Raw genomic sequence first — 25,189 nt, 5'->3', positions numbered from 1 at the left:
CCATCCCCTTCCCCCCCCCCCCAAAAAAAAACAATATCTTGGAGGAGTCTTTAGAAAAGGTCACACATATTTATGACACTTCAGAAACTACTCCACTTTTACAAGGAAAAATCCATGTTTAAGAAATTTTTGTTCCATTTCTCTGCAGAGCTTTGCAATTTAATTCTGAAAGCGCAAATACAAGTGAACAGCTTAGGAACAAATCTTCTCCAAATCCAGCAGTAACATATTAAAAGGCATTCAAAACAATAGTTTTTCCAGATTGAGATGTCATCCCCCTCCCCCCCCCAAAAAAAAAATAATCCTTTCAGAAGGCACCATATGGTTAAATCAAAAGGTATAAAGGTATGTATCTGTGATTTACTCCAAAATATCAGAGGAAAGAGAAATTGAATTAGGGAGGGGGGACAGGAGGGGAGGATAGAAGAACTAATGCAGCAACATCAGATCTATCCCCTTTCTATAAGAACTGAACACTTTACAAAGAAAGCAGAAGATGTGCCTGAAATCACAAGAAACAATTAAAGGTACTTTTAGCATCAAACTGTATTTCTAGTTCTTTTATTGTTGGATATTTTGAAGGCAAACTATTTTCAATTTGCACCTGATAGATCTCACTGGTAACTTGTTATTTCAGAATTATTAGAACATGCAGCAACGCATTTATATACGTAACAACTATTTCCAAAGTGAATACTTAAACATTAGAAAACTATGTCAATACGAATTGCCTTAAAGAACAACTAAATAAATTATGCACTAAGAAAAATTCTCACATCAGCTTCTTTTCTAGAAAATGCTTGCACCATTTTGCCTCAAATCAAAGCTAAATAAAATATCATAAAACAGTCCTGTCAAAAGCAGGGTTTGAGCTGAATTTGTAAGTTTAATATTTCAGAAATTAACTAAAATAATTTCCCCTCTATTTCTTGTAATCCTATTGGGTGTATCTCAGATTGGTTATCACTGTCTGAATAAAAGGATTAAAACCACCATTATTTTGCAATTAATACAGATACACTGGATATCAGACCCTTTTATTTTTGTGTTGTCTAAATCACTCAAGGGAAATACAGGTGCTGACAACCAATACAGTCTTCTGTTGCAATGGGATACTGTCTTCTTGAATGGTGAATGTTTGTCATAGTCTTTTGCTAACAGCCAGATTAGGGAAATGGGAGGGTTAGCACATAAAAGACATTCCTTTCACAGGGTAAAATCTTATGAACATTCACTGAAGTTACACATGCCAGCTTTGGAAAAAAAAGAAGGTAAATACAGGTGTTTCTTTATGACCAGTTAGTAGCAACACATTGCTTTTACATGCTGCTATGCGCTTCTGTCATTCAGAAAGGGAAAAAAAAATCAACTTACTTAAGCATCCACAAAACATGAACTGGTACAAGTTATAAACTGTGTACTGAAGATCCAAGAATAAAATATTACTAAAGAAAATAGCAGGAGTGGATTTACATTCAGAAGTATGTTAGTAAATTGTAACATTTGAGTAATTTTTAAACTTCAGGGAAAAAAATAATTACCTGGTGCTAGTACTTTTCTAAAATTTCTTTGTATCTCACATTCATATTTTGTACAGCGTTTTTTGCAAGTCACTTATTTTTGTAGAATACAAAAAACAGGAATGATCCACATCATAGTTACAATGTGAAATGAATAAATGCAAAGTACACCTAGATTACTTATAGATATTTATATCGCATTCCATTTTGAGCAAGTTGAAATACAAAATACACACTGAAGAAAGACAGAGAGGGCTTTTTATTTTTTTTGTTTATATGGAATCCTTCATTTTACACCTAACAACAGTTTTTGGTGTCCTTAAAGCACTGTTATCAAATGCAGGCATTATAGATCCAACATTAGATTAGAACCCTTACTCACCCAATCTACTTCTAACTCAGCTGCCTATGTATAATCAGAACCAAGTACCGTGGGCCACAGAAATGCAAATCTTACCAGCAAATGTGTCATCCATTGAACCTTAGATTCCTCCTGAAATGCCAGAAGAACAGGTACTTCCAATACGACAAAAAGTCTGCAGACTGCACTTGTCTAAACTAACAGTCAGGCAACAGCTGCTCAGTTTAAAGCTACAGACTGTGGCAAAATGCATAACTGACGTGCCTTGTGTAAGCCATGAAGAAGACATGCATTTGGCTGGCTCACTGAGAGGTCAGGTTACCCCCTCCCCAGATAAAAGCTGAAACACTGGGATTCGAATGGAAGAAAGTTTAGAAATTAAGGACGAGCGTATATCCTGCGAAGACCAAAAGCATTTGATTTTGACAGCAGAGTTACAAACTAGAGCAATTTAAATTCTGCTGGAGTTTTGTTTTGAAATATATTAAGAAATAAGTTAGCCTATACCCAAGCTTTTGTACAAGTTATATTTATACCAGTGTTGTTTAAACAGGCCAAAAGTACTAAACGGATTTAGTTTTGTTTTAGGAAACTTCAGCAAAGCATTACAAAAACCACAATATGGGTTTCTCTATTAGCAAATGCCCTACCTTTACAGCTATTATGCACTCTGCACTAGAGTCGCTAATAAAAGGCAAAAGCATTAGCTTTAATGGGACAAAGGGCTATGACTTAGGCAACAATCCAAAAAAGTTTCTTTGAGAGGCAAAGAAGAAAACCACCCAGAGCCTTCCAGAACTGTGCTTAACCGTAAAGAAATTACAAATAGGGGAACTTAAGAAGACAGCAGAGCCTTTCAGACTGCATCTGTGATCATAAACTAAGTACACACCAAAACTCTGCCTTGATCCCAGAAACTGTTAATATCATATTCCGGCATTTTTATAACTTCTTCATTCTAACCTTAGCCTTGTCAACACACGGTTTACATCACTTTTGAAAGCACCAGGACTACATCATGAGAAGTTAGTTATGAAATTTGCTAGAGCACACAAGACTAAAAAACAATACACTGCCACAAGAAACCTTTCTCCATTTCCCCAGGAAGTCTGAAAGAGCGGTCTGTGCAGAACTGGAATGTGAGCAGTACACTCAGAGTCACTTTGTTTATTCGGTGAATATATGTCTTGTCTGAAGATACTCTACTGGAGGAACGATCTTGGAACCCAGCCAAAACACCATTATTTTTTCATTGACAGTACCAGCATGTTCTTTCTTAACTGGAAGAATTCAGTGATGCTTCCAACTCCCAGATAAAAACTACTACATTTAGGTGTCTGTCGAATTCATGCTAAGTATGATAATACAAGTACCTCCATGGGAATCCAGTACAGAACTTAAAAATTAATTTTATTTATAGATATCAGTTTTATTAATACTATCTCTGGACAGAAATATAAAATAAACCATCAGATTAAATAATTCTTATCATTATAGAGTCAATACTAAGGAATTTTCCACCAATTATAAAAGCATGTATCTAAAAACTTCAGAAAAAAAACTAATCAGAATGCTCTCAATCCTACAAAGAAAACTGTACAGTATATCTGAGACAAAAAAAAGAAGCTTCTGGATATAAATACAACAACATTATGCTATAAAAGTTGATTTTTCTTCTAATTTGTTTCCTAGAAACAAAACTTCAAGGGAATCTTTCGAGATGACTCTTGAGTCATCTTGAGGTCCTTGGGTTTTTTCTCTCTGATTGACATGCTAACATAAACATACCAAAAAAGTTTCATTCTACACTTTAAAAGTTCCCATGGACACTACTTTTACAAGGCCCATTCAAACAAATGTTCAGATCTTTAAAATAATAAACAACGATAAGTACCTCAGGGATTAACTATCTGCAATTTGAATCCCATTTGATTTTTTCTGAAGGCTAATTACTCTTCATGAAAAAATAAGAAATTTTATTTTAAAATAACATAATATTGCAGAAACTTCTGCTCTCTCAGCCTTCATCCACAGACATTACTATGTCTTTCATTCCCTTCCTTATTCTTTTTTCTGCTGGTGGAAACACCAGCTATAGAGTACCAACAAAAATATTCGTGTAAGCAGAAACTCAGTTACACAAGTCAAAGGATCATCAAACTGCCATATAATATTACTGGAACAATAATCTATACAAAACCACCCAAAACTCAGTTCTGCTTCTTAACCGCTTAGTTCTATACACTGGTTAGGATATCCAGATCCATACAGTCACATATGGATCATTCACCTGTACCATGAGTATCATATCTGTTCTATCCAAAAGAGCAATTTTACAGATGAAAATACTATTTTTTATTTATTTATATTAGTTACACTAGTTTACTTCAATCCAATGCCTAGATAGATTATGTATCCTTTCATCTTGCAGTAACATACCTTGCTGAACCCAGAAAGAGGACTGGCTATGCTGGCAGATTAATTCTTTCTGCCTACAATGCATTAAATGTGTTGGATTAAATGAAGTTTTTGTTAAATTAATGTTGGCAAGGATCCTCCTTTAAGTCTTTCTCCTACTGCTCTTGCTGTGACCAACCTGGCTGCAACCAGGGCTTACCAGATGGTGACAGATCCAGGAGACTGACTGCAGTGATATTTCCCTTCTGCCAGTTTACAGAGATAACCACTGTAGTCAGCTCCAGACAGTTCCAGGTGTTGCCTGGGTACAGTGTCCTCCCAAATCTTTCTCCTTTCTCTCATCTCAGACTTGATTCTGCCATGTCACTCTTAATTCTGCCCCTAACCAGGTGACCTGCACTTGTTCTTGGTCTTTCTGAGCCATGTCCTGGAGCTAAAAGAGTAGCATGAAATTCTTGGTTTCCTGATTCACACCCTTGCTCCAGGACAAATTGTCCACTTACTGTCTAATTTATCACCTAGATTTGACTTCCCCTCCTACATTGTATTGCTTGTCCCATCTTCTTACCTTGGATTCTCAGCCTGAGATATGCTTTGTCACTTCAGGTCTTAATCTCAGCTCAATTGGCCTTTATCCCTCACTTTAGATGGTCTTAACCTTTGGGCCTAAACCCAGACCAGCTAAGTCATGTTGGCCTTCTTAAATTTGTGTGCATAAAGCCTGTTATTGCCCATATAGCTGTCAGACAACTGACCCAACTTCAGGGATCCTGGAATTTCCCTAATATTGTAATAATAAGCCTTGTGCAAAGGGTACAAGAAAGAGAAGTGGGAAAAGCCACAGCAACTTAGGGCCTGTTTGCTGCCCAATCTTTGCTGATGGTGAAGTCTAATTACAGAAAAAGGGTTGATCTCCGAATCCCGGGCAATAGGTTTTCTTAAGATAAATATACTCTGTCTCCGTGTTAACAACAAATCAGTTTCCTTCTGTTCTTGGTCCAAAATTGCTGTTGTCTATTTAATAAATTCCTAGTGAGCTTTCTCTGGAAAATGAGCAACACCGATCAAGGATGTAGTCTGATTTATATCACTTAAGAAAGTGGCATCAGACTTGATCAGCTTTGAAAGATGCTAAAGTGAAAAGAATATTGACACAAAATGTTTGCAGTTCACTCCATCCTCAGACACCTCTTTTTCCTTCTATTTTGTTTTCCTTAGGTTACAAAACTACAGAAGTTACCCCTATAAGGGATGTAGAACAGGGGGTAGGGGACAAGGAAGGAAGGGTAGAAGTTTCTTTCCAACAATAACTCTGATGCAGATGTCAAATACAAAGCACAAACATTTTCACAAGTTCCTTCTTTAAAACAGACCCCAAACATTATTTCACTTTCTGCATAAAAATGTCAACACCACATGAACTGTGACAATAACTGAGCCTTCAACTATGATCCCAGAGAAAGTTCTGGCCCATTCACAACTATGAACAAACTTCTGTAACAATCAATTTGCAAGAAACAGAACAGGCTGAGAAGCATGATTTCCTTTCTATGGGAAGAAATCTGGTTTCAATCCAAATCCCATTGAAAGACACTCGCAAAACTTTTTACTAACCAGAAATTCTGAGTTACATATAGAGATGCTAAAAGAGTGCAGCTGAAATGTGTGCAGTGTTCATACATGAAAATTATGTCCTCTGTAGTAACATAGATGCTGACAAGGATGTGAATGTCACTAACCAGCTGTGGGAACTCCAGGCATCTGTGGTTCCCGGGAGTCCATTCTCAGACTGTCTCTGTGCTACCAGGACCGGAGTTGCAGCTCCTCAGTCAGGAGCCTGACAGCTCTTGAGAGCTACCCGAGAGCAGGGCTTGCAGTTTCACTGCTCAGACCCCAGAGAGGAGTCTCCTACAGAGCAGGCCCTACAGGAGTTTTTAAAGACTCAGTCCCACATCCACGTGACTGGGAATTCTGGCTTCTGAGGTCTGGTATGTTTGGAAGCCTACTCTGAACTAACAACACTGGCAGCTGATTTGCCCACAAGACCATCGTAGCTACCTGGGGACTCAGAGCACTCAGGGTCCTCAGCTACTGAACAAAAATTTGGAACAGTATTTCCTGGAGTTAGACCACTTGTGACTGTATGGTTCATTGCATATATCACTAAATAACTCCTGAAGGACTGAACATGAAGAATTTTGTGACGTGCTTAGTGCTAGGGAGATATGAAACCAGGAGGCTATGCCAGCATTAGGGACTTTCTGTTTGCAGGATCACTATTTCCAGGGGAAATACTACATAAAATCCCCAACTACAGAGCGAATAAAGATTTTGAGAATTCTTCCTTTTAAATCATAAAGGACACTCCCCATTAAAGTGTAATGGTCTCCTCTTTAAACAGATTGTGCAAGAGAGTGGTGAACTTTATCTCCAGAAATTGCAAACATTTTGAAAGAAAAATAGTGGAATGTTGTCTGGTCCAGAAGAGGTTCTCCAAGCATACAGCCAACAGCCCTTAAGATCTTTTCAAGACTGGCTGATACAAATTGGTTTTAACAAACAAATTCACTTCCACTTTTGAAGCTTTTTAAGAACTGTCTCGAAACTCATTCCAAGTACAATAATAATTACTCTGCCTAGAGCTGACAACTGCCAAGTTGTGCCCACAGTTTCATGTCTGTACTGAAGCTTAACTTGTAGCAAAGTTAAGGAATGGGCTTACATGGTGGAAGATACACATCTGCTTGACACAGATCCTGCTATCATATTACATAACTTTGGCACAAGACTGGATATACTGCAATCTGTACATGGGGTGCCCCTTAGAGCAATTCAGAAATCATGAAATGTGGAATTCAGTACTTCACCCACTCTATTTCCCTCGTGTTTAAGCTTTCTACTGCTTTCAGACAGAACTTAAGTTACTGGTCTCAGTTATGCATTTCTAAATGGCTTGTGATTTTCTTACCAGAAAAAAAACCCTCGTTCTCCTTCATACTGGTGTGCTAGTGATCAACCAAGGTGCACAAACTAGATTTCTTTATTTTTGTAAGGCAAAAAGAAGAGTTATATCTGAAAATAACCTTCTACATCCAGAAAACTTCAATAACCTAAAGCTTCCTCAACAGAGACCACTAGAGTAAATCATATCTAGACCACTACACTAAATCAAATCTCTAGTATCTACACAGGTTGACTATGGAATTGCAAATCATGTTCAAGACCTTCGTCATTTCTTTAAGATCTCACATTCTTGAGCTCAGAATCCAACAACTGAAGTGGAACAAACTAGTGCCAAGTGTGCTAGTACACAGAACATGCATGTGTAGTCACTAGCCCAGGCTCCATAAAAAGAGACAGCTATATTAACATGTCAGTGAGCCTGAGCTAGTAATTACTGCTGCTAGTTCCAGTTTCAGAACTCAAGAGCCTGCAGCTCTACAGTGACAGTCACCAGCTGGGCTTTTCAGGCACTGCAGGAACATGCCCCATGGGAAGCTGACATTTGTACTCAGTTGACAGAGCATCCTTGCTCAATCAAGCCTGGAGCATCAAAATCCTGTGCTCCCTTCTCTCACTCTGTAAGAAGAAGGTCCATCACACTGCACCACCAAATACACAACTCAGTTCTTTTAACCTTGCTTTCCAGAGCTGTTGCAGGAACATATACGTTTACTTTTCTAAAGCACTCATCTCCCCAGAACAATTAAAACCCAAACAAAATAAAAAGGAAAAATCCTACCAAAATAGGACACTGTACTGTACATATCTTTGTCTCTTACAGATGACGAGCATATGTGAAGCTTAGTGACGTTACTCAATGTACTACTGAAATTCACTCAGATGCTACAGTTTGCCATCTGTATGTGTTCTCATAAGATTTTAGTGCCTCTCTCTGCCATTTGATACACCTAAAGAGAGACGAATTAAAACTGAAAAGAGCTACTTTCAGGGATAAAAATAAGACAACCTGATCCAAGCACAAACTACACCATTATTTGTCTGTAAAAACAGGAGGTCAGTAGCTGCACTAGTTAAATTTTCAATGAGAATTCTGTACTGATTTTGTCATATTCCTGCAAAATTTTGGGCAAACCATAATATTCACATGCTTCAATTCTACAATTGTACAACTGAGATACTACATCCTCTTGTTACAGTATATCAAATGATGATAAATCCCCAAATGCTCGAGTACCTTAGGAAATACTCTAGGCATTTTCACTAAAACAGAATTTAACAAGCAGTTACTATTTTCTACAAAACCCTGGTTTAATGCAGTGAATTTGTACCAAGAATGCTTTTGTCCCATTTAACTTCCAAAACTGACTAAACTAAATCACATAATGGCATTCTTGTTACATGTGATGATGATCAGCATGGAAAGTTAGTATATAACATCTATCCTCCAATAGGCATTTTCAACATAATACCCATATCATTTGAAATGAACCAGTACTAGAAAAATGGTAGATCTGGTAAAAGATCAACAATAAATCAGTAATGAATGGTACATACTTATCACACACTGCTATGCTGACAGTTAGCCGTATAATGATAACAATAACAACCAAGTAGAGTTTATATGCCCTTCTCAAGTCCTGAACCAAGTCAGCCCATGAGCAGGAGTGCTTTGCAAAAGTAAAATATTATACAAAGGAACAACCTAATAGCAATGGCTTAGGCATTAACTTTGGATGCAGAAAGGAATGTTTCTAAAGAGAAAAAGAAAAAAAGTCTGAAAAGGTGTCTGCTTTGTAATAAGAATTTTTCAGGTTTCGATGCATTTATTAAAGTAACATAGCTAATCATTATGACATAATGATGACAAATGAAAATATTTGAAAACATCAAAATCTTTTTCATCTGTTGACTTCAGATAGAAGTATATAAACTACAAAATATTATGTAGTATTTTATATTTTGCAATACATCCTATACTTGAAGTGGGCAGGGTTTAAAAAATTAAGTCTTCATTACCTTTAAGCATTGTTCTTCCAGTCGACCCTCCGAAGAGATTTAAAAGACCACTTCTTGCTCCTAGTGATGTAGTTGCTTCTAGTAAAGCACCAGTTATATAGTTAGAGAGAGCAGTCCTCTGTAAAGTGGCACGGTACTGACAGTAAGCACCTGTTACACATGGTTTTACGCAAAAGCCATCACCGTTGCATAGACAGCCTGTATCAAGAGTTGGCAGTTTTCTCAGAAGATGAGGAAAATATTCCAAAATGTCTTCTGCTCCCTCTTCTTCTCTCACTGTACTGAAGATCTGTGAAGAATGCAAAAGCATGAGATGTTAGTTCATATGCTGAAGATAATAAACTGAACATCAAAAACTTCCAGACAAGTGTGACTTCATGCAATTTCGGCAGCCTTTGCAAAAAGGGTCTGTGTTAACCACCACATTTATGCATTAAACCTGAAATATCTATTAATCCAAAACTGTTTTGTGAGGATTTTGAGTTAGTTTCCCAAACAGGCTATTTAAATAAGATGGCATTCTGGATTTCAATCTATGGCTAAGAGAATTCTAATGAAAACCAGTTTTAAGCACCAACATTAGACGAAGAGAAAAAAAAAAAAAAGCCACATCAATACATCTGGCCAACATCTAAATAAGTAACACACACAAAGTTATTCATAAGACTATTAAATCTACTGTACTTTCAGTAAAGTCCTACAGACATCAGTAGCAGAAAAACAGATTTCCTCGGGGTTTGCACTTTTTCTTGCTGAGTGGGGCGTGTTTTTGCAAACAGAAATTGTTTTAATCTCTGCGAGCAATCGTTCAAAATGTTCTGGTGTCATGCTCATTACATTACTTCCAGCCTACGCACAGGTCCTCTATCTAATATTGGTTTAGTACTCTTTTTCCGATATTTGTGCTAACACACTAATGAACTTCACTCTGTGGCTTAGCAACTAAGTAATGTTTGCTTACTTAAAAGAGTTTAACGATCAAAGCAAGAATCTGAAAGAAATCTTTTCATTAATATTCAAGGACAGACTTGATTCTTGGCATTCTTGTATGCTGAATTACTAATTAACATTAATTTGTGTCAATGTGCTTTGTAATTACAAAGTGTAAACTACCAAAATAAAAATTAACATAGGGAAAGATCATTATAACTGTGACCAGGACAGGTGCTGAGACAATTTTCATGGGGCTGCTCCTCATCAATCCTTAGATGCGCACAAGAAATAAGCTGATGGCATAATGACTGTTTTTTGTGATTAATGGCTTGTTCCTTGATGCCATCCTTCCCCACCCATAAATAAAATACAGCTATCCACCAACTGCAGATATTGCATCCATTCCTATGATGCGAGCGCTCATGCACCAAGTCAAATGATAAGAAACTGTTTACACAGCCTGTGCACGCCAAATGTCAGAGGCACGGGCAGCCTACACAGGACACATACATGCCCAGCCATGTAACCTTTGAGGGAAGTGGCTCCTGACAGTGATCTGCACACACTTCCACTTCTGCCCTGCCTTCCACCTGCCCTGTACGTGAGGGCAGTTCAAACGCCCTGCTCCCACAAGGTATCTGACAAGGTATCTGACCTGCTACAAACAGAAGCTGTGAACAGTGATGTAACTCTTTCACCCAGATAAAGAAACTGAGAATAGCTGAAGCTTTGATTCAGCTACTAAATTCATAATTTGGCAATTTTTATTTTTTTTGCCATAAATAAGAAAATTAAATACTATCCAATATTCACTAAAGAGTGTATTTCTTAGCTTTTTATTTTTGTGTTAACTTTTTACCGGGGAAAGCAGTCAAATCTTTTTAAAAATATAATAATTTATTAACTAATAATGTAATTCAGTGGTTTGAAAAATAACGCTGATACATTTATTAACATAAAATAATTCACATCTCGCCTATGACTTTTAGAATTCACTTCCATTAGAAATATGGCTTCTGTGATTCATTATGCTGTGAAATGCTGTAGTATCTATTCTTTTTCCCCACTCCCTGCAAATTTTCCAGATTATTTTTTTTTTGGCTTCTAGAAATAGCAAGCCTTTACTGAGCATCTTTATGTTCTTTCCTTTGGTATACAACAGTTTCATGGTCTCTTAAACTCTCATTAAGAAGCCTGCTCATCTCCACCTTTATTCGGAAAGAAAATGCACTCTTAGAAAGTGTGTTATCTGGGTAGGATATGCGCAGACCTTTTAATCAGGTGAGTGTCTGCAAGGAACAGTGGGATGCGCACCTTTCCAAAAGGTGTATTGTAAAATAGTGAACCTGCCTTACCCAAGGATTATGAGTGTGTCACACGTGGCAGACATGATTAGTCTTCTTGGCTTGTAGAAAAAAATATTTAGTTAATGAAAATAATTTAACTTCTCAAAACTGCAGTTACCTTCCAAAATATTTTTAAAATTTGGTTCTGTAATTTATAAAGGCATGTTCTGTTGCCTGCACAACCAGCGTTTCTTTCAGCTGCCAAAGCAAAGAAACCATTTGTTGACAGAAATAGGCGACAGTGTTTTGCTGGAGAGATTGTACATAGAATAATGGTGTTAATCTCTTTTGTATAAAGTAGACTTCGGGGCACTAGCTGTCTCCAAAGACTCTGTGCTTCACATACCATTTTCAAATACTGTTTGTTTTGATGTGTTAAAGCTCTGAATTTGTTACTGCTGCTGCACACAAATGAGTTTAGGAAAAAATGCAGACTTACAATGCATATACTTAGCCACTAAAGAGAATTTAAGCAATAAGAAAAGGAACATATCCCTCAGGTAACTGATAGGGAAAATCACCTTTCAGTGAGATTGCACTAGAGAACTGGGGAAACTTAAACTTGCCTGGTAGCCAAAAAAAAAGTTGATTCCAAGCCAGGGCTTACAGTTCATTCTGGCAGATGTAGTTACATTGATCTACATCACTCCGAAGGAATGGTTACTGCAATTAAAAACTAGTATGAACCAAAAAGAGTTAAATGCAGCACTAAACTGACAGTTACCTGTTGAGAAACAATGACTCACAAGAGCATATCGCTCCTGATTCACTCTTGCCTTCCATTTCAAACTAAAGATTCAAAGTCATGTGCAATCTGATGCTGTGCTGTCTCACATACTACATGTTGAGCTGTAACTCACAAGAAACTGAGGACAGTAGCTGGATCTGAAAGTGTGGCAATATTAGACATATTTCAGATTTCTAAGTACTGCAAAGTACTGACACGTAGTAGAAGGAGTTTGGGTTGAACTCTCATATTTATCACTGTAATGAGTACTAAATATACATATGGTAAAATTTACATGCAGTTATGAAACCTCAAGATTTACTTTAAACAAGCATACATTCTGACACTTTTTTCTTTGTTTTTTGCTTTTAAAATAAGCAATGAGCTGAAACATGTAACTCAATATACTAATATACTGGTATTCCAATGAAAGTATACTGCTGCTTTTTTATTCTCTTCCATTGTTTAAGAGATTTTAATGGTAAGTAAAAAGAAAATAATTTACTAGCAATACAAAATTTTCCAGAATACTAAAGAAGAAAAACAATGAAAATTAGCATTACAATAAAGATCGAATTTAGGCAGAATTCCATCCTGGTAGTTTTACAACAAAGTCCATATTTGGAAAATAAATGGAAACAAAACATATTTTTCAGGTCTTAGTAACTTATGCAATAAATCATCAAAACTCTACTTTAAAAAAAACCTCGATTTTGCTTCTAGTAACTTAAAATGGGTTTCTGCAAGTTAGTTTATTGATAACCTTCAGGCAATAAAACTTTCTTACAGTGACAACAAACATATTTTATTAAGACATTCTCTAAAAATAACTACAAGAACTACAAGAACAAGCAACTTATGCTGGCTCTGAAACTATTCCACATTTTTCTCTCATAATCTTTTCTTCTCTTTAATCATCACTACAATTACAAACCGTATTATGTCCTTTTCTCCACAGGCATTACTCTAGGTTACCTATGTAAAAGTGGCAGAAACGTAAACACTACAGCCATTCTTAGCCCTACAGTTTAAGATAGATATTCCCCCAAAATGAAGCTGGAGTTCACAGGTTCTGCTGTACTGGAAATACTGGGTATTGCAGTTCGCTAAAATAATTGTTCTAATGTCTTACTTAAACTTACACATATCTCTTCCTATTTACTGTGATCTTTTATTTGTTTCTCTCTTCATGTTTTCTGTCTCACGTATTTAGCTTAAAACCTGGGGGCAAGTTACCATTTTGCCAAACAACTAGCAGCTGTTTGGCGCATATGAAACCCAGAAACTGGAATTAAGAAGAGACTGAAAATTCCTATAATTAGGAAGGAGGCTTAATTTCTCTAACTTTATATAAAGAATATGTGTACCCAGAAAGTTCATTTTAAAGAACAGTCACAAAAAATTATGCTTAGTGCTACCATGCTACCGAAACAACAGAAAATAGACTCTAATGGGGCTTTAATAATTCGCTGCATTGTTTCTGATTGGCATCTGTCCAACCTCAATTAATATAACCTGAATAATCAAAATGAAACACAGAAATGGGGGAGGAAGGAGTCTGTGTGTTTAGCTACAGAGCTATTAGAAAGGGCGGCCACCAGCTCATGTGCAGCATTCCTGCAATACAAAGCCTTCATTTCTTGCATGTTTTTAAAGTAATTTTAAATGCCTGCAAGCCAGAATGGTATATTAACAAGTAATAAGTCTCAGGACAGTATGACTTGCAGATCACTTAAATATCTACTTTGAAAACACAAAGATTTTACAGAATATATGAGCCTGAACACAATTATTAACATCACAGGAAACACTGCTCTTTCCAAATATGCTCTGTTCCAAGAAAAAAAAATCATTAAAATGAGCAAATTCTGATGGTTCTCTTTCATTTACTGCAGGTTTTTCAGAAGAAACCCCTCACTAATATTGACCAAATGAAGCTAATAGTAATCGCTTGGAAGTCATGACCAAGGATCATTCCAATCACTTTCACATGTATTTACTTCACAACGGTTTAATTCAAATACCTATAGCCTGATTTTCAAATACATTGGAACAAACAACTGTCAATTGGGATTTGCAGAAATGCTGAAAATCAGACAGAACAATCTACGAATAAAGGTTTGCCACTGTTCTGGGATTTAAAGTCAGGTCATACAAACTCTTAGATTTCTAAACCAATACAGAATAATTACAGAGATTGCATTTAATCTGTCTCATATTTTCAAAAGCAATTATCGCTGCACAAAAATAGAAATGAATCCCACTATTTTGTACAGTCAATTCTCCACTTTTCACTTACAACTATATAGTCTGAATAAACATTACAGGTACAAAGACACCTGGGACAAGGCTAGAAAGTTCAACTCCGGAAAAGCACTGCAAGCTTTCTGACCTAAACTGCCCATTTCTCAGCACTGTGTTTGCAGAGATCCCATTTCTGAGAAGGCTTACTTGATTGGGCATGCTTATTGCTTACAGCACTAGAGAATCTAGTTACAGTGCTTCCTTCATCAACTTCCTCTCTGTGCTCTCATAAGGCTCAGGCATCTCTGAAGAGAAATTCTTTACAAAATTTGGTTAAGACGACAGGAAGCAATCAGATTCTGCATAGATGGATGTTCGCAATGTTAAGGGGGAAAAAAAAACTTTTATTAAAAGAAAACTTCAAAAGCTACAGCAAAAATGTTTTATTTTCTATTGCTACTGGTGGAGACACCAAGTAAAAATTTTGAAAAATATTTTACTAAATTGCAATAAAATGTAGACTAAAGACATGCCTAAAAGAAACAAATCTTTAATATAGAAGAGCAAGTTAACAAGCATCTGCATGCAACTTCATTATGACTCAAACTTCCCCTGCAGAAAGCCAAACCTTTGGCAAAATTGCAAATACATACAAATGCTTCAGGTTTTTAAAACAAATTTATGAATTCACTGTGTTTTATTTACAGAACAGTTATTCTGTTTCAGGACAGAAGCTTCATGTTATTATGCACTAAGCATGGATTCCAAGGGTTCCAGCTATAAAAGTCAATTTTTAAAAAATTAAGAAAACAGCATTAGAGACTGGAGCTGACCATTGGGTTCAAATGTGCATCATTGCAAATGTTCTGCACAAAAAAAGATCAAAGACTGACCACCTCTACAAGACCTTCCTTGAAGAAAATGAAGAGGGTGCTACAAGTTTCGTATGCATACTTTTCTAATTTTCAGGAAGAAGGAAATGTTTAACTCCTGGATTTTCTAAAACTGGAATCTGTTGTAACAATTTTTGATTACATGTCAATGATGAGAACTGAAATACATTCAACACTGAATGCATTTTCTGTTAAGTCTAGAATAGTTTATATACCTGTCTTTCTTTCTCTCATGTACTTAAGCTCTCAAGAAGACATGCCAAATCTCTGTATCTCAGTTACGCAGGTTGCTCAAAGCTGAAGTATATTATGACTGACAGAGATGGTACTGTGAACAGCAGAAAGGTCTGTTGTGTCAAGGCTGTTTCTCAGCTCTGTTCACTGACAGATCTTGTTCACGTCAGCAAACAAACAGGTGAGGCCTTCAAAAACCCTTTTGAGAAATTTTTTGTAAGTCTTTTCCAGTATTTGGAGTAGAAAAGATAGACATTTATGCTTGGTGGTCCTCTGCAGCCTGTGACCAAATAAGCACACACCAGAACAACTGATCAAATTTTTGTCCAAGTGTCTTACTAAGTTCTGGTATTTTACAAGGCAAGTGGGGCAAGGGATAAAATCTGTGGTCAACTAAATTCCATTCCTACTCACTATTCGAGATGAAGCAGATGATGACAAATGGTCACCCACAAGTTTTAGCAAATCGTACTGCCACTCAAATCTGCATGAGATTCACCACCTGTCTCAAGCTTCTCCGATTTCTGTCTTCCTGCGACACTCCACTGCACAGTTTCCCCCTGGTTGCACAGTGGCAAATGTGGAAAGAGCTATCTGGAAGGAACTGCAGTTTTACAAGCTGGGGTCAAACTCCAAAAATTCCCACGAATCCTCTTCCAGCATCTCATGATCCATCTTTTTTTGGCTAACAAGCAACATTCTTAAAGTATTAACAACCATCCCAGATTAAAAAGAAAAGAAATAAAATAAAAGGTCACATATCATGATGGCCTTCTTCACACTCAGCAGCTTTTGGAGATGTATTTGAATGTCACCCTTAGGCTGGCTCTGCAAGCCGATTGTTCTGCAAAGCAGAACTCATTTCAGTTTCACCAACGGCACTTGCCATCTAGCTTGCCTGCAGCTTTACCAACAGGAAAAAAAAGAACTGTCATCACCCAAAGGAACTTCTCCTGGAACAGCCATGTCGTGCAGGTCTTCATTTGTGTTTAAGAAATAGCAGTAAAGGACTGGTTTGGCACAGTGTGAGACAGTCACCATTCACAACAGCATGTCAGGATGACAAATAGGTGATCTGTATGCAGGTAATCTCAGAGCTGCAGGAGCAACTCATCAGCAAGAAAGCTGCATCTATAAATACATACTTGCAGTGAAATGCATGTAATTGTGCAAAGACTGTTCAGAACATCAGGAGTTAACAGCACCCTCTAGAAATTAATATGCTCATATCTTGTTCTATGTATTTTCACATGGTGCATAAACAGAATATCTTGAATGCTGAAATACTACTTTTCGTAATGGAAAAATTCCTTAAAATATCCTTAGACTGCTGAAATGCTGTTTTGTATTTGAAAAAATGCCTAGAAAATAGGAGAATACAGTGCCATGGAACAATTCGAACTGTACCTCATAGCATACTGGGATTACTGTTGCTTTTAAGGGGGCACAGATAGGGAGAAGACCTTGCTCAAAATACATACACACAGTAACTATTACCACTACAATTTTGCCCAGTGACAAATGCACTATTTACTATAGGGTAGTTCAGGCATATTCAGGTTGGTGTGGTTCAGAGGTGGTGTTTGACACTACAAAAACAAAACCAGGAGCTACTTTGAGAATGCAAGAAGTGGAAATGTTTGTTTACTGCAGCAGCCCACCAGCACGGAAGCATCAGGAAAGACAAAGGGGAGGATGTTCTGAGTAGATAGCTGAGGTAGAAAGATCTTAAGTATCACTGCATTGAGGATGCTTTGAATGCAGTCAGCAGAAGTAGGTAAAAAAGGAGAGAAAGGAAATACAGAAAAATGAAGTAAGATGGTTTTGTTGGTTGGTTTTGGGGCTTTTTTTCTTGCATTGTGTGTATTTTTCCAATGCATCAAACAAGATTGTGATTTTTAAAAACTATCTGCTTGCATAATTTGCAATTGCAAGCAGTGAGTAAAAGCAAACACCATAGGTATGCCCTCACTGCCCTGGAATAAATCTACTGAGTCAAAAGTTAGGTGACCTCCCCAGGGCAGGACATGTATGGCATGACAGAGCATGCAGCAGATTCTGCCCAGTCACCTTACACATTCGAAGGAAAGAACACATCACAGGAAAGGAATATGGTCTTCAGGCACCTCGTCATCATAGGAGTCAATGGTTGTTCCGGCATACTCAAAACAAACTCTCTCACTCAAGGCTTTTCTAATAAGGTCTAGTGCTACAGTCACTGTGGGAGGCCCAGATGTTTTCCTTTGCTTTTCTGTAAATGAGCTTCAGGTTCTAACAATTTAGATAAAACACTGCAGCAAGCAGTTGTCTTGTCAGTATCCTCATTGCAGTGCCTGTTCTTAAAGGCTTTTCAAACTTTTGCTCTCTCTTCAATGATTAGGAAGAAGAGAGTCCTCCAGTGCCAGCACAGAGCACAACAGAGTACCATGCCTCATAGCAATAATGCTCACTTATGCAACAGCAATTTTTGCTGTGTATCAAATTCTTCACAGTAAGTTGCAACTGGGCAACATGGCACAGAAGAATAGAGGACACAGGAAAAGAGACAAGTTCACCCTGGTAACACAGGCAGCAGTATCGACAGCATCTGGAAGGTTGCCATAAGAGTGAACAAGCACAGATGTGCCCAAATATTTATATTCATTAACTGGTGTTCTGTGAGCTCTCTACAGCTTCAATTGCAATTACAGAATGTGTATTACCTCACCAGCCAATATTTCTTATGAATCACATCCTGTTAAGGATGAGATCATTTCAAGGAGCAGAAACTGAATTTAATGAGGATCAAACCATCTTGCAGAGGCAATCCTTAAACATAACTCATCATTCTTCAGAAATAATATCAGCCATCTCCATTCAGTTCTAGTATATGATCAATATGTTTAGTAGGAAAATTGTTTCATTTGCGATAAGAAGAAAATAATTATACAGTTTTAAGAAAATAAATATATTTGAGAGCTGGTTTTACTTATGACCAGAAATTGTAATAGCAGGCCCAAAAATCTTATGAGTCATCATTTTCACTTTTGGTAAAGCCTGGTTGCTACTACTTACTAATTTTCCTTTTTAGTAAGGTAACAGTACTAATTATTTTAAAAGCCATTACCAAAGGAAAGATGGACTTCACAAATTTGGAAGACAGAAAAAACAATCTGATATACATGGGGCACAGATTACCACAGCATTCCCGCCCCCAGAAAGTCCTACTCTTAAAGAATCATCAATCCGGTAAAGAAGAAATAGTGTTTGTTCTCATAACAAGTAATATGCTTTAGATCCAAATAAGTACTAAGAAGAATCAATTTAAGATATAAAATAGAAGCTGACAAAAGACATCAATTAACTGTCATTTGAAAGCTTGCTCATAAGTACTTGAGATTTCAATTTCATTAAGGAGAAAGTGAAAGGATGACACCAAACACAACACAGGAGCTCTTGAAAGTGAGACTTCCATTATCTTACACAGAAAAGGCCAAAAATACCTCTTTCTGATCAGCTATTTATATTTCTGTTGGCACCAAAGTATATGTAACAAAAAAAAAATCTTTCTTAATAGTTATTATTTGATTACAAAATTCTCTTGCTAATTTCTTCAGTTTATATTATAATTTTATAGTATTTTTCAACTTGGTATATGCTGAGCTAAATTTCTGATAACTGTTCTACTTTCGTCAACTATTTGTGCAGCTGGCATGTTTTTTATTTTCTAAATGAGTGCTTATTTACTTTCTCCAAATTTTATCAAAAAATTTGCTGGTTTAATTACTAAATAAATTAAATACACTCTAGTCAAATATCTGCATTATTTCAACTTTATTCTAAAGGTAACCACCTATTCTAAACATTACTACTAAGCAAATGCACAACTTCATTTAGTAAGAAGATGAAAGCTTGATTGTTGAACACCTTATCACGTGGACTGGAATTACTTAACAGCTTTCAAAACTGTCTACGAAGTTTTAAACATAAAAAACATTTTTCATTCTAAAATCATATATTTTTAATATATTTTAATAATGACATTTTAAACCTCTTACTAATAAAAAAATCAAAGATATTCCAATCATATAAAACTTGTCAGGTGTATTATAAAAAGCATTTAAAACAAGAAAAAGACTAGCAGTTTGACTTTTCAATAGAGAACAGAAGTTTTACTGTAGCTAAGTAATAATCTAAAATAAAAAGTAATTCCATGTCAGAAAGCACACTGAAATAACTCACAGTCAAACCGCTTCATGTTAGAATATTAAGTATGCCACAACCAAATAATTCCAAATCAAGAGAGGTGCACATTTTCATTGTAGATTCCACCTTTAGTCGTACATCTCTGGAACATCAAACTGTAATGGGATGCTACTATAACAATGGATCTCTAAGCTTCCTAGATGAAATATAACAGAAGCTACTGAAAACTCTATATAATACAGCCTTAAAGGCTTATTGTCTTCAAAGGTAGATGTAAATGTATAATTTTAATATTCAAACAGGCATCATGTTAATCTTTCTAATTTCTGAAACACTTACAGAATGAGAGGTGCCTTCAAACCAGGTGAATGCCGAGCATTCAGTGCTGAGGAACCCAACAGCTCCCTTCCCATGTCTATTTATTTCAACCATTATTTCAACCATTATGGAGCAATAGGGAGTCTAGATTTTCTTTAAGAAAAAAACAAGCAACCCCACACACACATCACATGCAGGCAGAAATCGGTATGATTTTGTACCTTATAACAACTGTAACATTTCCATTTGAGGAAAGGCTTCCGCAAAGCTCACACATTTAACAGGAACTGCATCTCCACGCACGGTAACTGATTTTTTAAACAACTTTGAAAGATGAGCTTAGTTACATTTTTCTGAACTACAGAATTGACAGCTTGAAGGGCAACTCACAGTATGTATGAAGTAACAGGACCATGTTAAAAACAAAGCATGAAACAGAAAACCCCAAAATTATGGCTGTCAAAGACTGTGTCTTACCAGCCCTTAAATATTTTGCTTATCATCCTCTTTCTACAATCTTACATATTTGACGAAGTCAGGTGTAACTGCTTTTGCAAAACTCTGGTTTTACCTGTTCTTATGAAACATTACTTTAAGACATATACTTACATAACTGATTCAAAAAGCATACAGTCTATTTCATTCCTGTGTCTTTGATATTAAAATTCAAAAGATATTTAATGATAGCAGTTAAAGTTCACAGCACTGGCTCATTTAATTTTTATGTGGTATGATGTTGCATCTCTGTGACTAAAGGACCTGCTTCAAATTGCTTACAAAGGTCTCAAGCTCAGAGTAAAAGTGACAAAGCTAAAAGACAAAGTACATGTAATAAAACTTTGTATTTATATAATCACTATTATAATTTGTATCAGACTGACTGATACTGGGATTTTATTGTACTGTACACTGTGGATTTATGTTGAAAGGCAGATCTTTCCAAATCTATCAGAAACAGTCTACAGCTTAGATCTACACTCAGAATTACATATACATAAACTGCCACAGAAGCTTGCTGTATCTCTAATTTTTTTCATTTAAAAACTATTGTAATTGATAATGTTGCAAAAGATCAGTAGGACTGTTACTCCAGTTGTAAAATTTATGCATCCTACCCATGCATACAGCTAATAAAAGAGCAACTTGGAGCATTTTCCTTAGCACAGGAAACCTATTTCTCATTTTCTAATTTTGTAGACACTGAATCCATGCCTTGTTTGTTTGCTTGTACTTCAGCTGTTGAGTTCACAGGGTCACATGAATAATTATAAGATTATTCTGGATAGTACTTAGGGGCCAGGAAATTCTCAGAGTTTTCATGGCTGAATTGTTTAATAGACTTTTAGGTCAGGCTACAAAACATGATTTCATGAAACAATATAACTGTTCTATAAAGAGGCATTTTCCACTTTGAGGAGTTTTTTATTAGTTACCTAGAGATAGGGAAAGCACCATTCCCTGCCCAAAGTAACAACAGAATATTGATACCCTGAACTTAATTTTTAAATTATATTTAACCTTAATTTGCTGATAAAAAGTGAGACTTTATTCACCACTGCCCACAATGAATATATATCAATAGGAAGTATCAAAAGTTTAGGAAAGTTTAAGGTAGAGGCAGTGTGAACAGGTAATACACAATGCAATGACCTAAAGAAATCATTTCTTCTTTTCCTTGTTTCCAGCTAGTGTGTTCAGATGCTGCCTTAAAATAAATAACTGTCCCTCAGAACACAGTACATTCAATTTTTACATCTTGTTTTTATTTTATGGCATAACTTCGATGGTAGATACCTAATACACACTGATGGCCATACTTACATTAAGACAACTGTATACTAGCATAAAACTATACTTACCAAAGTTAATTGTTACTGGAGAAGTTATTAGGTTTCATCAGAATCTGCTAAAAAGATGAAATGATGGTATTCATTTACATTAAAATTTACAAGTTTATTTTGCTTTCTCTAAATGGAGCTTTGGAAGCCAATTCCAAGATCTGAACATGGGACAATGACTCATTAATTTTTTTTCCAGTTCAGTTCTACTTGCCTGAAATGCACAAGATAGATAATCTAATGTTCTGCAATTTCCAAAAGTTCCTATTCTGACATCGCAGTTGGAAGATGTTTTTTAAAGTAAATATGATCATTTTAAGAGGGAGAGAATGAAAGTCATTGAGAAAGAGTGACTGAACAAGAGAATGGGAATGAGAGAGCAGTAGTTCAGTATTTAAATTACATGTTTTAATTGTTAATGAAGTAAATATGATTCTGCAGGACCAAAATATACGTTCTCCTTTCCTTTCCCACTGGAGTGGAATGTCACTTGAGGCTTGATTTTCAGAATTTAAGGCCTCTGGCTCAAGACCAGAAGAACAAAAATATTTCAAATTAACTTTCTTGTTCTCTGGGGATTGTTTTTTAGACACAGGGACTACAGTTTAGTCATCCATGAGATTTATTTTGCTTTAGCGTTAGCTTCAACTAAACTCTGTATATACAACAGCTTCCTTACCAAAAGTCATAGCCACTCTTTTCAGTGCAATCATTTTTATACATTGCAATTATATAACACTATTATATGCCTAAGTGACCTACATATATGCTTAACCTCTCAAAATGAAGGATAAAACTCAGATCCCTATTACAAGCTTCTCTTTTCTCCATCACACCAGTTTAAAAAAAAAATTAACTCATTTATTTATAATTACACATGCCCAATTTTGGATTTTTTTTTAACTTTTTCAAAACTTAATCTTAGTGAAAAATAGTGCCCTTCAATAGAATTGGGAGACCTGAGCCCAGATGTGTTTTGAATTAACTGCACCAAGTTTTCATGTACATAAAAAAGTATTCATGTACTCAAGGGAGGAAAATTTGTAGTGCATATTTCAGTTAACTTCCAAGCAAAAATGGTTACTCTCTCATTTTAAATAATTACCATAGGATAAAAAAAAAACCCAAACAAACAGAACCCAACCTCCTGACTGGCTACCTGTGTATTTACTTTCTTCATGGAGCATTACTCTGCTGGACTTACTAATACATCAGCAAAGGCCCATATTCACATACATGCTACTTAGCAATATGGTCAGTTAATAATGTTATATCTGTATATCCCACTATCACCTTTTTTATCACTCTGTATACACTTCAAAAGAGGAATTTTATCTTCCTATGCAAGTTCCACGGCCTAATGCTGACATACATTATCACAGTATACATGACTTTTAACACTATTCACACTGTATCAACCTTCAGTTACCTTTTATCACTTCACACAAAGGAAAAATCAGATATGTGGGCCTTTTACTGAAGCCCTCAAAGCTTTGCCATAATGCTTCCAGCCTATTTGCTTTTAACATAGTAAAGCTACAATACTAAACTACAAAAGCATCAGAAAGGTAAAACTCCTCACGCTATACAAGTGAAAATAAGGCAAGTTGTCACAGTGATAGAGTTTGTGTTCATTAAAGATAACCATCACAACTTGCTCTTACTAACCATTAGAGCTTATGTACAAAAAAGAATATTATTAAGTTGTTTTTACAAGTAGGTACTTGGCTTCCTCATTAACCAGCCTACACAATAAATTGCTTGGGCCAAGTCAAAAGCACTGTTCATAGTTTAAATTCCTGAAACATAGTACTTTACTGGAAGACTAGTATAGGAATTGAACATTATACAGTTTTCAAGTTTTTTCAACTACTTAAAAGTACAACATATGTTTGAGAAAAGGAAACAATTCTTTCACTATCATCACTAGTATGAAGTAAGTTGCCTGTAATTTTAGTTTCACATGCCTACAATGTGAGAGTAAGACAAAACAGGATTTTTATTCTTTAGAAAAGCAGACATAATAATCAAATGTCATCCTGATTGTATTTCTACCAAACATTTTTCTCTTAATTACACTGGGTGAAGTGATAGGTACAGAATTTTCTTTCATTTATATTCTTACCGAATATTCAAAAAACCCAAATCTTACATAACCAGTTTATTTCACCATAATTCACTAAAAAATATCAAGTGTTTTCTATAAATTCCTGCTGTACATGCAATATTTCTTCATCAATTTACAGTAACAGTGAGGTATTCATTGGGGGTTTTAATGATGACTTCATTAATTGTGTCTGTTATCAAAACAACAAAGTAAGAAAAAGAAAAGCTTGTACTTCTATTACTTTATTTATAGAGTTAGAACCTAAAACTAAGCAAATAACTAGACAGAAGTTCAACCAAGTTTTATAACTTTAAGTACTAAAATTCTGTAAGTGGCTTTACAATCAGTTAAACACAATAAGCTAGTAAACATTCACATGCAATATGCCTAATTTAAATAAAAAAGGAAACAAAACCCAGACTTTTAGAAATTGCTAATTGTCTACATCTGCAGGGCAAGTACTGGCTGAAAAAGACCATGTTCCAGTAAGAAATATCCTGTTTAATATAAAGAATATATTTTTCTGCAACTCTACATTCTTCTTTCTGAAGAAGTAAAATTTTCCTGTTATTCCTGCAGTAAGAAAACATTTTTGTATTTTATATTACATGAACCATACCTTTTCCCCTTGTGTTTCACCATATCCATATCCGTGTGACATCAACTGGGAAGAAAAATAGAACTGTATAAAATGTGAACAAGCAAACACAAGCAGAAACTGCAAGCTAGCTTTCAGCAATACAGGATGACAGTCTGTTCTCGTCTACAGAGACTGCCGAAGAGCCTGGAGAGAAAAGAAGTTCATTGCCAAATCTTAATCCCGTCACTGCATTTCACATAGTGCTGCCTCACCTCTGCAGCTCTTACAAGTCTACTTTTCCAACAGTCAGTGGAAATCTCTTCTCTGTAAAAACGCCGTAAGCATTTTAGTTTAACCACAGACACACAGATAACAAAATCTGACATATTTAATATTTAATATTTAATTTTGCTGATATACTGGAGATTGTGTTTACATTAGTGCAAATGAAATTATGCAATGCTAAATTTATCTGAAAGGAATGCCTTAGACTCCTGGTATTGTA

General features: G+C 35.9%; 1 protein-coding gene across 3 annotated transcripts in view; it reads right to left on the bottom strand.

The window, feature by feature from the left end:
- The window catches only part of PLCE1 (phospholipase C epsilon 1), a 150,434-nt gene that overhangs the window by 71,901 nt on the left and 53,344 nt on the right, over window positions 1-25,189 (bottom strand). For all 3 annotated transcript variants that reach the window (XM_062619465.1, XM_062619466.1, XM_062619467.1), the window contains one exon: window positions 9,280-9,568. In XM_062619465.1, the coding sequence (XP_062475449.1) occupies window positions 9,280-9,568 (289 nt within the window). The remainder of the gene's footprint in view (window positions 1-9,279; window positions 9,569-25,189) is intronic.

Source organism: Pezoporus occidentalis, unplaced genomic scaffold, assembly GCF_034315485.1.
Source record: "Pezoporus occidentalis ecotype Australia unplaced genomic scaffold, CSIRO_AGI_Poc_V1 ctg210, whole genome shotgun sequence".
Classification (NCBI taxonomy): Eukaryota; Metazoa; Chordata; class Aves; order Psittaciformes; family Psittacidae; genus Pezoporus; species Pezoporus occidentalis.
The sequence above is the reverse complement of the archived record's forward strand: the minus strand, read 5'-3'. Positions and strand labels throughout refer to the sequence as shown.